The sequence below is a fragment of the Gopherus evgoodei genome, chromosome 8, assembly GCF_007399415.2.
Source record: "Gopherus evgoodei ecotype Sinaloan lineage chromosome 8, rGopEvg1_v1.p, whole genome shotgun sequence".
In the NCBI taxonomy this organism is placed as follows: domain Eukaryota; kingdom Metazoa; phylum Chordata; order Testudines; family Testudinidae; genus Gopherus; species Gopherus evgoodei.
Window position 1 is genome coordinate 101878807 of NC_044329.1, and position 13949 is coordinate 101892755.

The window sequence follows — 13949 nt, forward strand, 5'->3', positions numbered from 1 at the left end:
CATTGCAGTAATTAGGTGCTTATGTCTGCCAGAGACAAATCTGAGCATAGACACATACACAAACAGGTCGACAAAAGGCAACGCACACCAACCTAAAGTTGTAGTGTAGATCAGGGCCTATTTGCCATAAGTTAGCTTTGGTTATATAGTGTAAAGGCACAAGAATTTGGTGATTTTTTTTCTGTCCACAGTCAAGTGCAGTACTCTGCAGCTGCCAGCAAGGGCCTTCAAAAAATATTTTATGTTAATTATTGTGGGGGGAGTGATAGCTCAGTGGTTTGAGCATTGGCCTGCTTAAACCCAGGGTTGTGAGTTCAATCCTTGAGGGGGCCCCTTAGGGATCTGAGGCAAAAATCAGTACTTGGTCCTGCTAGCAAAGGCAGGAGGCTGGACTCGATGACCTTTCAAGGTTCCTTCCAGTTCTAGGAGATAGGCATATTATTATCCAGGCTCAAAATTTCAAGTTAGAAACAACTTGCCCAATGTGAAACCTCAGTAACCCTCACTGAAGGAGACAAGCATTTCTCTACAGACTGTACAAGTATCATCCAACAGAGTTAAAATGTTAACAGTGTATGTGGTTGGTGCTCCATGAAACAAAGCACTGAAAAGAGGGGGTGGGTGGCGGTTGAAAAGGTTACATTCCTTATTTCGACCCTTGCCAGGTAACACTGCTCTGCTTCCTCAACTCCCAATAAAAACAGTTACACTAATGGAGGGCAGGACCTTCCCTGTCACAGAGAAATAAAGCACAATCATTGTAACCATGGTACGTTTTACAAGTATTCATTCAACCCCTGAGTTCATGTTTGCGGCTGATATGGAAGCAACTGGAAATATATTGGGGGGGGGGAAATCCAGTTTGTTTTCGTTTCTTCTTCCAGGGTTACTATAAGGGCAGGGAAGCGCCTCAGCCCTCTGCACCACCCCCGTGATGCTGGGGGAGAGGCGAGGGGAAACTATCCCTTCCACCTTCTTCCCCACCCGGCCCCCTCCCCTGCGGTCCCGTTTAGTGCCGCCCCCCCTCACCTGTACTGCTTGGGGTCACTGGGGGACTTGACAATGGCGGGGTCCCCAGGGCCGAGGTTAGCCCTGCGGCCCCGTCCTTGCGCCTCAGACTCCTCCTGGGGCAGCCGGGCTGCAGCACCTGGGCCGCCCGCTCCGCCTCGCTGCCCCGCGGCCAGCTCCGGGCAGCTGCAGCTAGACCAGGGCTTACTCCTGCCGGACATAGCGTTGGCTCAGGCGTCGTTACCGGCTCGCAACGGCTGGCTGGCTGCGCACAGCGCTAGGGAGGGGCCCCCCCGCTGCCCGCCAACGCGAACCGCGAGGCCCCGACAGCCCCAGCGCAGCCGGTAACGGCACCTCACCCCCACCCCCACCCCGACGGTTGGGCTAACGGTCACAACCAGCCCGGCTACCTCCCCAACCAATCAACACACAGCTGCATGATGACGTTATTATCACCCCTATGACGGTTAAATCAAACCAGTTTTAACAGCGCGAGAGAGGGGAGAGCAAACCATGGTGATCGTGGGGGGGAGGAACGCACGGCGCCTCACGGCAGCCCACGGAGCTTAAATAGCAGCGAAGAAGGAGCCAGAATAGAGACGAGGATTAAGGTCTCAGCCTCCCCCGCCCGTATTTCAGGGTTCGGACTGGCACACACTCCCCCCCTCACATCCCGCGTTGGACTCTTCCACATACGGTATTGGAGGAGGCGGGGCTTTCGCCAAATGTTCCCTCCCACTGGCTCAATGAGCTGTCGTTGACTGTACGCTGAACGAGTGAGCATGCGTGGAAGATGCCAAGTCCCTAGTTGCTGGGAGAGGTGGAGCATTCCACGTGAGGAGTCCAGGGAATGGGGCAGGGAGGTGTCAATTCAGTGAAACTTAACTGACCAGAGTTCCAGAGCTAGAGGTCTCAGGCGGGCCTGCGTGTGGCGTGGGTACCACTTGCCCACAGGTTAGGGGGCTCACTCCCTTAGTACAGAGATCTGTACCCAACGGGGGGTTAGCCATTGTTGGGCTGTGTAATGCTCACCAGGAGACAGGATGTCTACCCGGTCTGCAGCAGCAGTATAATGCCAGAGACTATAAGCATTATGGGTTTGCAGAGGAAGATTCAGGATGCAGCTTAAACTCGGGAGTTTGGTAAAGTGCAAGCAATTTTCGGAGCCAGAAGACTAGCATGCAACCTCTGAGTTTTGCCTTTATATATCTGAAATGAAAGCACTTTGCAGAACTCCTTCCCAAGCAGAAGTAATCTTTCCTGCCACTTGGAAAAGCGTCACTTTCAAGAATAGAATGGGAGCTTGTCAGCAGGCAAATTTTTCATTACAGAGTGCTGTAAAGAAATAGGAATTTAGTGGCCCTGATATTCCAGGGTGCCTGATTTTAACAAATGCCTGCATATGATAGGCTCTCAAGAGCCTAGTATCTGAGATAGCTAGGGAAAGTTCAAATAGAAACATTCTCCCATTGCAACCTAACAGCCAATGCTATTTTACAGCCTAATGCTAGCTAGTAGCATTTCATTATCCAATTAACTACAGCCTCATTGAAGGGAATGCATTGGTAAAGTGGTGTCCAAGTGCAAAAGTCTTTATTATGCAAGCGAGCATTCAAACATACAACAAGGCTGCTGGCTCTGGTCATGGATTTAACAAGTTCTGTAACTCGGCTCAAAATGAAAGAAGTGGCTTTTATTTTTGTTTGCACTCTAACTAATGGAACTTTTGTCAAACACTTGATCTTCATTAGTAATACAATGTACCAACTCCTAGATAATATACAGTATTATAGCAAGCAATTCTTCAGGTAGGAGCTAGTTCCTCTAGGAATAGATGTTTTACTCCTAACACATGTGGATATAATCTTGAGACACTTGTGCTGTTTTTACTCAGGAAAAATTCCCCCTCAGCTCTGGATTTAGCCCCACAAATCTGGTTTGTTGCACAATAAAAACACTAATCCCGGAACCGATACCTGCAACAAACCCCATTGCCATCTCTGTCTGCATATCTATTCAAGGGACACCATCATAGGACCTAACCCAGGGGTAGGCAACCTATGGCACGTGTGCTGAAGGCAGCACACAAGCTGATTTTCAGTGGCACTCACACTGCCAGGTCCTGGCCACCGGTCCTGGGGGCTCTGCATTTTAATTTAATTTTAAATGAAGCTTCTTTAACATTTTAAAAACCTTGTTTTCTTTACATACAACAATAATTTAGTTATATATTATAGACTTATAGAAAGAGACCTTCTAAAAACATTCAGATGTATTACTGGTATGTGAAACCTTAAATTAGAGTGAATAAATGAAGACTCGGAACAGCACTTCTGAAAGGTTGCCGACCCCTGATCTAGGCATTGGGATGCTTGTGCCTTTAAGAACCCAGCCTTGTGAAGCCCATGCTGAGATGTACTATCCTGTGAGACGGGAAATAAAAAAGCCCCTCTGCCCCCCTGTTTTTGCAAACACAGGCGGTGACTTATCTCATCGGGCGTAACTATTACCCCCTCGCCTCTCCCTGAACCAGGGTTTTGCCCAATGTCATACCCTGGCAGCGCCACCCTCTGGGCTTAACCCCGGCTTCTAAGCCCGCCCCATCCCTGATTTTGCCCTGCAGCCGATCTCCTGGCGCCAGTTTCTTGACCCCTCCAGCCAGTACCTTTCCGCCCCCTGTTCTGCCCCCTTTGAACCCCGCTAAGAAGCACGAGCAGAACCTGAGTCCAAGCAACAGCAGAGTGAGGGCAGCGGCTTCAGTAGCTGCTACTGAGCATGCTCAACTAGCCGCAAAGTTTCCGGCATTGCGTAATCACCCTGCGCCCGCCCGGAAGCTGTCTCTCCGCTCCCAGCGCAGCGCCGTGGTGGGGCAGTCTGGTCTCCGGGGCCGGAGGCGCGGTGCACGCTGGTCTCTCGGCGGCCATGGGGAGCGATTTCTATCTGCGCTATTATGTGGGGCACAAGGGGAAATTCGGCCACGAGTTCCTGGAGTTCGAGTTCCGGCCGGACGGTGAGGGCCGGGGTCTGAGCTGGGGAGGGGGGCGAAGCTCATCGGCTTCATGGCGAAGGGGGTGGGGGTGACACATGGCTGCAGGGCTCCGGGGGGCCGGCGCGCAGGGGCTACCCCGGGGGATGGGCAGGAGACGGGCGAGATGTGCGCGAAAGGCGGGGTCTGCCCGGGCAGTGGCCGCCAAGCCCCGAGTTGTGGCTGATGCACGGGCACCAGCTTGAAGCTCAGACAGTGTTAAACATTAATTAAAACGTCGTCTCAGGCACGAAGCTGCCCCAAGCCTCCCTGGCAATTGTTGTGCTGTCACTGCTACTATCTCTTATTTGTAGAGGTTTTTCTCTTCTGCTGCCACACAAATGGGGGAAACTGATTATCCAGGGGAAACTGAGCAGGGCTGTACAGGATATGTTGTCAGATACGGGCTGTAAACAGGCTGAAGCCCACTGGACTGAGATATAGGAGATCTGGATTCAATTCCTGGCACTGCCACAGAATCCTCCTGTGTGACCTTGAGCAAGTCACTTAATCTTCCTGTGCTTTCAGTCCTCATCAGTAAAATAGAGAGAATACTGTCTTTTCTCCATCCTTTGACTGTTTGGGGTTTTTTAATCTGCAAGTACTGATTGTAGCTCTGGTGGAGCCTTCCCAAAAGTCAAGGTGCCAGGGGTCCTGCCCCTTCTGTGGCCCTGCCCCTTCTTCCTGAGACCCCGCCCCTGGCCAAGTGGAAACTGGAGTGGGCTGAGAGCCATGGACCCTCCATCTGCCTGGAGTTGGGAGGCCGAGAACAGCCCCCGGCCTGGGTCCCTGTCTTGCGGTCCCCCTGATCAGGGCAGGTGGAGGGTACGCAGCTCCCCACAGCTGCCTCTGCAGCTCTATCCTTAATCCAGCTCCACCTGGGGGATGGGGCCTCGGAGCCACAGCCCGGCCATGGTAAGAGCTGCGTGGCCAGGCACCTGTGAGGAGCCGTGGGCCCTCCACCTGCCCTACACCGGGGTGGGAGGGGACAAGGGGCAGGGACACAGGCTGGGGGTAGCTCTTACCCATCCCACCCCATCCTGGGCAGTTGGAGGGTTTGCGGTGTCCCTGCTGCCTGGGCTCCCCAGCCAGACTGCAGCTGCTGACTTGACTACGGGGGCAGGGATGGGGTCCTATGGGGAAGAGAAGGGTTACCCATGGCGAAAAATGGATGGGCCAGGCCCGTCTACTTATAAAAAGCGGGAGGGCCCTGGCCTCCCCGTATTCCAGCACTCATGACTGATTGTTACTGTATACGTACTATGTCCAGGAGGTTCTAAACTACACCTAGTACATTCGGGTACCAGTCGTGATGGGGTACTATTGTAATACAAAATAAAAATAAGAGAAAATCTAAAAATTCAAAAATGATATTTATCTTCACTTGGTGGTGTCCATTAAAATAATAGTTAAAATCTGATTTCTGTGACTAAATATTGTCAAAGTGTTGATCACAATTATATTAATCTACTACAAAAAATGTTACTAGTTAATTCAGAAGTTATAATTAAATGTTGCTAGTGCAGTTAATTGGCGTATTTCCCAGTATAACTAGTGCAAGCCCTCTAACCAGTTGCATAGTTTTGAAATAAAGGAAAATACAAATAAAGTCCATTGCAGCTGTTTAAACATTTACAACTCCTGCCTTCCAATGCTTTATACATCAGTAACAGTCTGCTAAAATAATGACTTAGGAATAGATTTAGTTTCTTAGTAAATATTTAATACACAGATGTATTTGATTTCTCTTACTGGGCTCTGCTACCACCAGAGGTTCTAAATTGCACACAATTTGAATCAGCTGTGGGAGCTGCACCTAGCAAGGTAAGGGCAGCATTGAAGTATAGATGGGGTTCTTATGGAAGCCTACCAGCATAGGCTGCCTGGAGATATCCTGAATCTGCATCTTCCTGGATAACATGGCTACATCCCTTCCCTGGCCAGGACTGCCCACTTTATTAGTTACAGCTCTTCCTCTCAGCAGAGAAGAGGCTGTGGGAGTCTTGTGCAGCTGCAATACTCTTATAGATGAGTATTCAGCTAATAGCTGTCTTGTGAATGGGTCCACCTGCATGAACCCTAGAATAAACTGAGTCCCTTTGTTGAAAAACTTCAGGGAAAAAAGTGGCCTACATTGAGGTATTCAATAGGCAGACTGCGGACCAAATCTGGACTGCTAGATGCTTTTGAACGGACTCAGAAATCTTTTTATTTACTTACTATCGTTATTTTTTCTGGAGTCTGGATCTTGACTATTGAACAAGAAATCTGGACCTTGACAAAAAATAATTGGTTATCCCGGCCTACATCTGTATAGCAGTTTTCATATCCAGTATCCAAAATGATTTTCAGATGATTCCGAATCAAAATACAGCACTCTCTAAGATGGGGGAATGACAGCCAGACCAGCAACTTGTCCCCACAACGGATAGAATAGAAATTTTAGACAAGGGCATTGGAGGAAACCTTTATGTAACAATTTAATTGATTTATTTTTATAGCTGTTTAATTAGGAAGTATTAGCAATCTTACAAAATCACTACCATACAAGTACCCAAAATACAACATTTACCATTATATAACAGAACCTCCGTTTGTAGAGGTATTGTCCAATTTAAGCATTGGAAAGATAAAAGGCTGAGTCAACCTACTTAACACACACTAACAGTGGCTCTCTTCCCTTTTTATGTGGCTTCCCATACAAACATACATGTGTTTCATTATTTTATTATATTTTACAATCATTACATATTGACCATCGCAGTACTTTGTCTGTTGTAGTTTGAATCTAATACTCATCTTTATTTTAACAGGAAAACTGAGATATGCCAACAACAGCAATTACAAAAATGATGTAATGATCAGAAAAGAGGTATGGTATTTGTGTATTTTAGTAAACATGTCTTTGAATGCTCTGCAAATAAAGCTAAACCAAATAAATGGTTTTAATGAATTTATATAATTGGCTTTTAAAACTTAATCAAAGTGAATATTCCTTTTAAACTGCTTTTTAGCTATAGTTACCTCTATGGCTCCATCACCATAATATCTAATCACCTCACAAACAGGAATTGATTTAATTAATTCATCCTCTTACCATTTCTGTGACAGATTATCGCCACTTTACATATGGAGAACTGATGCAGAAAAATTAAGGGCCTCATCCAAAGCCCATTGCAGTCACAGGGAAGTTTCCAATTGACAGGTCACACAGGTTGTGCCAAAGCCATGCATTGAATCCTTGTTACCTGAATCCTAGTCCAGTGCTTTAATGATCCTTTGTTGTTTCCTTTTCTGATGCCAACTTTCTCCCTGTGTTCTAATTTACTTTAGGAATTAGTTTTATCTGGCATAAATTGTATTGGAATATTTTTTGAGTGTAAAAAAGTTTTCACATCTAATTTTTTTTAAAGGTTATTCTTCATTGTTTCTGGCTTAGGTATACACCCTAGTCAACAGGGGATGGGGAGCAGAGAACATGCCACAGAGTCACTACTCCCGTACATGCACTTTTCTTTTCTCCCCTGAGACTTGATCTTCCTAATTTGAGTCTCTTCCAGAAAGGGTGACTGGGCCTTTTACTTCTTCATGATTAGATGAGTTGACCAGGATGAACTAAATGCTTGGTGTCAGCTATTTATCTCTGTGCATTCAACACTTTTAGAGTGGTAACATCCATAACCTCTGAACAAACTCTGTTTTGTTAATGCTTTCTGTAACTTACAAGAAGGCTAATAAAAGAGCATTTCATTCATGCTCGGTCCATCCTAGATACAGTAAGGAACATTAACTTTTGTAAATAGATTAGACATGACAGCTTTTCTACAACCCATTTTTGGAGTACAATAATAGCCTGCTTCTGCAAACCCTTACATGCCTGAATACTCATTATGCATTTATGCCCACTGATTTCAAGCCCCAGCAAGGGCTACTCAACTGAATAAGGTTTTTTAGAACTGAGACTTCTGGTCATATATATTTGTAATATGAAGAATTGTTTTGACAGTTTCTCTAACTTCTTCTAGAAGCTGATAGTTCATCATCTTATAAGTTGTATGCATATGATTATTGAAAATCCTCATAAGAGCTTTCTGAATTTTGAAAGTATGTGCTCTTGTTCAGAGATTCAGGGGCCTGAAATACTTTAAAAATGTCAACATGTCAACTTTCAAACATTAAGTAGTTTTCTGTGCTTACGCATCAGCTCTTCGGTATATATTAAGATAAGTTTAAATGTTGCTTCTAGGCCTATGTACACAAGAGTGTGATGGAGGAACTGAAGAGAATAATTGATGACAGTGAAATCACAAAAGAAGACGATGCCTTATGGCCTCCACCTGACAGAGTTGGTCGGCAGGTTAGTAGCTTTTCCACTTGCATTAACGACATTGTATTAATTTGGATTTGGTTGCTTGTCATAAGCATAACTAGGTATTTAACATTTTTTTTGGAAACTGAAAAGATCCACTAGAATCTTCTTTTTAACAGATTGGTAAATATGTGAAATTTAAAATTTTGAGTAGCAGAGCAGTTTCCTCTGAAAGGGTGAGTGCCTGGGTATTTAAGTCGCGTATAATGAGATTTGCTGTTTTTAAGCAGTGAAATAAAATGGTTTTACATTTAAACTGTTCCTATGAGTGAATCAGCATAATTTTCAAGCTGTTCTGCTATTTGACCGAGTTTATTTATTTATTTTCTAGGAGCTTGAAATTGTAATTGGTGATGAACACATCTCTTTTACTACATCAAAAATCGGATCACTTATTGATGTAAATCAATCCAAGTATGTAGTCTGAGAATAATTCCTGTTTTGCCAAAATGGTGTCATTTAATAAGGAATGTCTATTGTAACTGCAACCAATTTATAAATCTACATTGGGAGCACTCATTAATACACGATGATCATTATAATTCAAAAACTTCTGTTGTCTCATACTGTCTCTTTTGGAGGATCTTCTGTTAATTATTACACTGCAGAATTTCATTCTTTTGTAGAGTAGCAAAATGACCTGCAAAGTATTTTGCACACTACCTCAGTGAATTATAAAATATTGTCTGTGCATAAAACCCCCAAAATGTAACTCTTACAGTGAAATCCTTGCCCTGAACTCCCATTTACTTCAACACAAACAGTAGTTCACCCCTAAGCTAAACTAAAAAGATTCTGTAACACGTTTCTAAAAGTCTTAGTGACGATATTAAACTAACGTATGGAACAAAAAGGCTGTACGTTTAAAAGTAAATAGTGAATGTGGGCCAGACTTACAGTATACGACCTTCAGTCTAAGCATAGAACTATCAATTTATCACAGTAAAAAGCTGTACCAGACTGAACCATGGTGTTTTAAGTCAGTCACTGATGAAAAAGTTTTGTACCAATTATATTAGACCAATAAAAATCAGCAGGATCTTATTAAAGGGGACAAGGCAAAGATGCCACATTTATTATTATAACAATTTATGACTAATAACTAATATCTTAATTCTTATACACACACATTATACCTATTACCTATACACACACATACACACACTCACATTATAATACCTAATACCTATACACACACACACACACACACACACACACATTCATCAGGTGTTGTGCAGCTGCTGCATAGTTACCAGTCCTGAAGATAGCTTAAGTTCATGGCTTGATTTTTGCAGCTTGGGTTCGTAGCTTGTGGCAGCTAACTGGCCAGGAAAGCTGGCACAAGGCTGAGCTGGATCTCTGTTGGGCAGGCACTGATGTCCTTCCATGTTGGCAGCAGAATGTTACCCAGAGTCTCTCATCTCACCCTTCTTTTTTATAGGCTTTTAGTTTGGATTCAAAGTCTATAGGTCTTGCTGTGTCACGCTGCCTCTGGATTTATATTGATCACCCATCAATTGCAGGCGTGATTTTCAGCCTTGGACCTGGCTTTGATCTTCCTTCTGTTGTTCTGTTGTCCTTTTCTTTTTAGGGTGGATGCTTCTTACTTTGTTTAGGGCTGTTGTCTAGGTCTTCAGCCGTTGGTATTTGAACTTTATCTCATCAGGGCAGGCTGTGGCTGGAGGTTGATTCCATCATTCATACATACCTCATTCACACATCTAAACTAAACTAATAAGATTACAGCAGGGTTTGCAAAAGTGAAGGTTGGAGGAAGCTTTTACAAAATGGAGTGAGTGTTTTAAAATGGGGTTTGAATTACAATATGGAACAGAAGTTACAGTGTAGGCAAGTGTAGTGAATGGTGAACAGAAGTTACATTAATAAAATGAACAATTAAAAACAATTTCATTTATCAGTTCTACAAAAGAACAATCTCGGCACTGTGGCTTTTTTTTTATGGATTTAGTTTTACAAACTACTCTTAAAGACTTGAAAACTAACGTTTGTTTTTTGTCCTTTAGGGATCCGGAAGGGTTGCGAGTGTTTTACTATCTGGTGCAGGACCTTAAGTGTCTAGTCTTCAGTCTCATTGGATTACATTTCAAGATTAAGCCAATTTAAATTGTATAATTTTGAGTTATATTGTAATGTCACAAGGGGTGGGACACTTTCATTCCTTATCTCTTCTTGGATAGAACTTTTATGTATGTTTAGAATTTTTTTTACAAACTGTAAGTGAATGTCTTTAATAAAAATGGTGAAATCTGTATTTTTTTAATTTAAAAGTTGTCCATGTAATCGAGGTCTCAATCTCTGAACACCATTTACTTTCATTACTGTATATCCAAGATGAGTGGCTTTGAGTTTCTGTAGATCAGTTAAAATATTGTTTTTTCTAAAACTAGATATTGAACTGTTCTATCCATATAGCACTCTGGGGCAGAACAAATGAAGTTCTATAGATCCCTGGAATTAAAACTCTTGTCAGACCTCTCAAGATAAGTTTTTAAATGGATGCTTTGAACATCAGTTAATGATCAGATAAGAACCGAGCCCTGGTTCTGTGCTGGCTTTGTTTTAGCTGTCTCAGTGAATGACATGCTATCGAAACTGACACTTTTTCCTGATACCTGCTCTTAAACCTCTGAATAGAAGCTTTAAAAGATTATTTGCTTTTTACATGAAGGATTGATAATCGATTTCTTAAATATGGATCAATCTCCTTTTCTGTATTGTTCAAATTCTTATCATTATCTTAAGAATATTTTAAAAATATTCTTATGTACTCCGTAAATCTGCCAAATTCATTTGCTAAGGATATAATTGTGAATATGTGACACAGTAGCCCAGTTTGAGGTAACTTTGCCCATGCAAACAAAGTATATTTTAGGCAAATTATAATATGACCATACATGTGGGGAATATAAATGTTTGTCTAGTTACATCAAGTATTTTAGGTTGAAAACGTGACCATGTTTACATCTGTTTCTCAGGTGGTAAATCAGCTGCATGTATTTAAAAGCTATCCTTTTTAAAAATGTATTAGAAATCTATGTAAACATTAAGATGGCCTTCTGTGTAAAGAAGGGTGTTTAAAAGAACCATCCTATTTTTGTTTTAGACATAATGCTTTGAACCTTTATATACACTAAAATAAGTTTTGCATATTTATCTAAGACAATGAGTAGAGAATTTAATGTTTCTCCAAAAATCTGTTTTTGACTCTAACTCATCTTTTTCAAAATAGCTATTTAAAGAAATATTAAATACAACATAGAACATACACTTTCAATACTTACTTACAGCTCCAACATCTGAAAGGGTATGTTGATATCTTCACTTCAGTTTCCCTAGACACACAATAGCAGATTTAAAGGTAGCCATCCTGCAGCAAAAAACTTCAGGACCAGACTTCAAAGAGAAACTGCTGAGCTTCAGTTCATCTGCAAATTTGATACCATCAGCTCAGGATTAAACAAAGACTGTGAATGGCTAGCCAACTAAAGAAGCAGTTTCTCCTCCCTTGGTTTTCACACCTCAACTGCTAGAAGAGGGCTCCATCCTCCCTGATTGAACTAACCTTGTAATCTCTAGCCTACTTCCGGCTTGCATATATATACCTGCCCCTGGAAATTTCCACTACATGCATCCGACGAAGTGGGTATTCACCCATGAAAGCTCATGCTCCAATACATCTGTTAGTCTATAAGGTGCCACAGGACTCTTTGCTGCTTTTACAGATCCAGACAAACACAGCTACCCCTCTGATACTTAAGAATATATTTAATTTATTTTTATTATAATCCATTCCTTTTTTGCTATACTCAGAAAACAAACACTTTTCCCCTACCATTGCAAATCTGAATGTTACTGACCAAAATTGTTAAATTTTAATATTGACCATTGTCAAATGTAGCAAGTTTTCCACTCAAATGATTAATTACACCCTCAGTTAAGCTGCTGTATAATTTCCATTGAACTGAAAATACAGTTCCACTGTAGAGCATGTGCTGTATGTGACTCCTCTTTTCATTTCAGAAAAACAATGGCAAAGTTGTTCCTAAATATTCCAAGGGAACAGAATACAAATAATAGAAACCAAATACACTATAACAACCCACTTTGCTATTACTGACAGTATTTTCCTTTATTTCCCAGAAGTATCTTTTTCCCCCTCATAGAATAAAGCTTAACATGTAAGTGCAGCAGAACTGCCATGAAAACAGAGCTGCTTTTCTTCCCCCTTATTTCTTGTAGAAGGTGGAGCTAGAATCCTACTTCAGATTCTGCTAGGAAACAGATCCCTAGATCCATCAGTGGTTGTGCTTTAATTGATCAAAGGGAGTAACTGGAACTGGTATAACTTTGAAATTTAAAAAAAAAAAAAAAAAAAAAGCATTCTAATGCTCTCTGCAAGACCCCAAAAGAGCCCTCAAATCTTTAAGAATGTCTTTATGGTTACGTGTGTTCTGTTTACAGACATACCCTTTCTTGAACATCATGCTACCAAGAAAGAGGAGCCAATCTGGAAACCTACTTCTGTGCATTCTTTAAATACTCCAGAAATTACAGTGTTTAGTACTGACTCCAGATTTCAAACCAAAATCAGAACAGTGTTTTTCTCAAATGACTTACAATATCTCTTAGAAGCAAAGGGATTTGGAAATATGGCTATGGAAGTCATTATTCAGTTCCCCATATCCCTTAAATCCACGAGCCTGTACAATATTAGCAGGCCAGAGAGGAGACTCTAATAATAACTAGAGAGATGGTGAGAGCCCCAACTGATTGTCAGTGGGTGGAGGAATCTCTCCTCCCACCTGTAATTCTCCTATGTACACCTTTTTATTTACACTATACCCAGGAACTAGAATTAGCCCTTATTTTGAAACTAACTTTAAAAAGCAATTTGGGAAGTCGTTTGCATGAATACTAGTACATAAAAAGGTACATTGAGTTCATAATTTTCAGGTTCCAATGGGTTCTAGTGATCACCCTTTGGGAGAAAAAGCAATGATCCATCTACCCTGCCCTCGTTACTCTCTTATTTGCACCCCATATACCCCTGCAACCACTTCATAAAAACGGCAGTACTGCGTCAGACCAAAGGTCCGTCTAGCTCAATATCTGTCTACTGACAGTGGCCAGTGCCAGGTGCCCCAGAGGGTGTGAACCTAACAGGCAATGATCAAGTGAGCTCTCTCCTGCCAAACATCTCCATCCGCTGACAAACAGAGGCTAGGAACACCATTCTGTACCCATCCTGGCTAATAGCCATTTATGGACTTAGCCACCATGAATTTATCCAGTTCCCTTTTAAACACCATTATAGTCCCAGCCTTCAAAACCTCCTCAGGCAAGGAGTTCCACAAGTTGACTCTGCCCTGTGAAGAACTTCCTTTTATTTGTTTTAAACCTGCTGCCTTCAGGTTCCCTCCTTTCTCCCCAAGGGTTTCCTTGTTTAGTTCACGAACCACTGAGAAGATGAGAGAGACAGATGGCGGCCATCATTATGAGGGGTAGCCCCGCTGCTATCAGCGGAGT

At 42.6% G+C, this 13949-nt stretch overlaps 3 protein-coding genes across 12 annotated transcripts in view; 1 reads left to right on the forward strand and 2 right to left on the reverse strand.

Moving 5' to 3' along the window:
- The window catches only part of LOC115656717 (nardilysin-like), a 131569-nt gene extending 129952 nt beyond the window's left edge, over nt 1-1617 (reverse strand). For 9 of the 10 annotated variants that reach the window (XM_030573813.1, XM_030573814.1, XM_030573812.1 and 6 more), the window contains exon 1: nt 1030-1617. In XM_030573813.1, coding sequence (XP_030429673.1) covers nt 1030-1229 — 200 coding nt within the window. In that variant the 5' untranslated portion in view covers nt 1230-1617. The remainder of the gene's footprint in view (nt 1-1029) is intronic. The other variant, XM_030573815.1, reaches the window with a different exon arrangement.
- Nucleotides 1618-3836: 2219 nt separating this feature from the next.
- Nucleotides 3837-10672, forward strand: MAGOH (mago homolog, exon junction complex subunit). The gene is made up of 5 exons (XM_030571424.1): nt 3837-4018; nt 6847-6905; nt 8280-8390; nt 8734-8816; nt 10427-10672. The coding sequence occupies exons 1-5, from the start codon at nt 3931-3933 to the stop codon at nt 10524-10526; spliced, it is 441 nt and encodes a 146-aa protein (XP_030427284.1). The 5' UTR covers nt 3837-3930; the 3' UTR covers nt 10527-10672.
- Nucleotides 10673-10786: 114 nt separating this feature from the next.
- Nucleotides 10787-13949, reverse strand: part of CPT2 (carnitine palmitoyltransferase 2) — a 29541-nt gene continuing 26378 nt past the window's right edge. The window contains exon 7 of the mRNA XM_030571419.1: nt 10787-11848. The gene's annotated coding sequence lies outside the window, so the exon portion shown is untranslated. The remainder of the gene's footprint in view (nt 11849-13949) is intronic.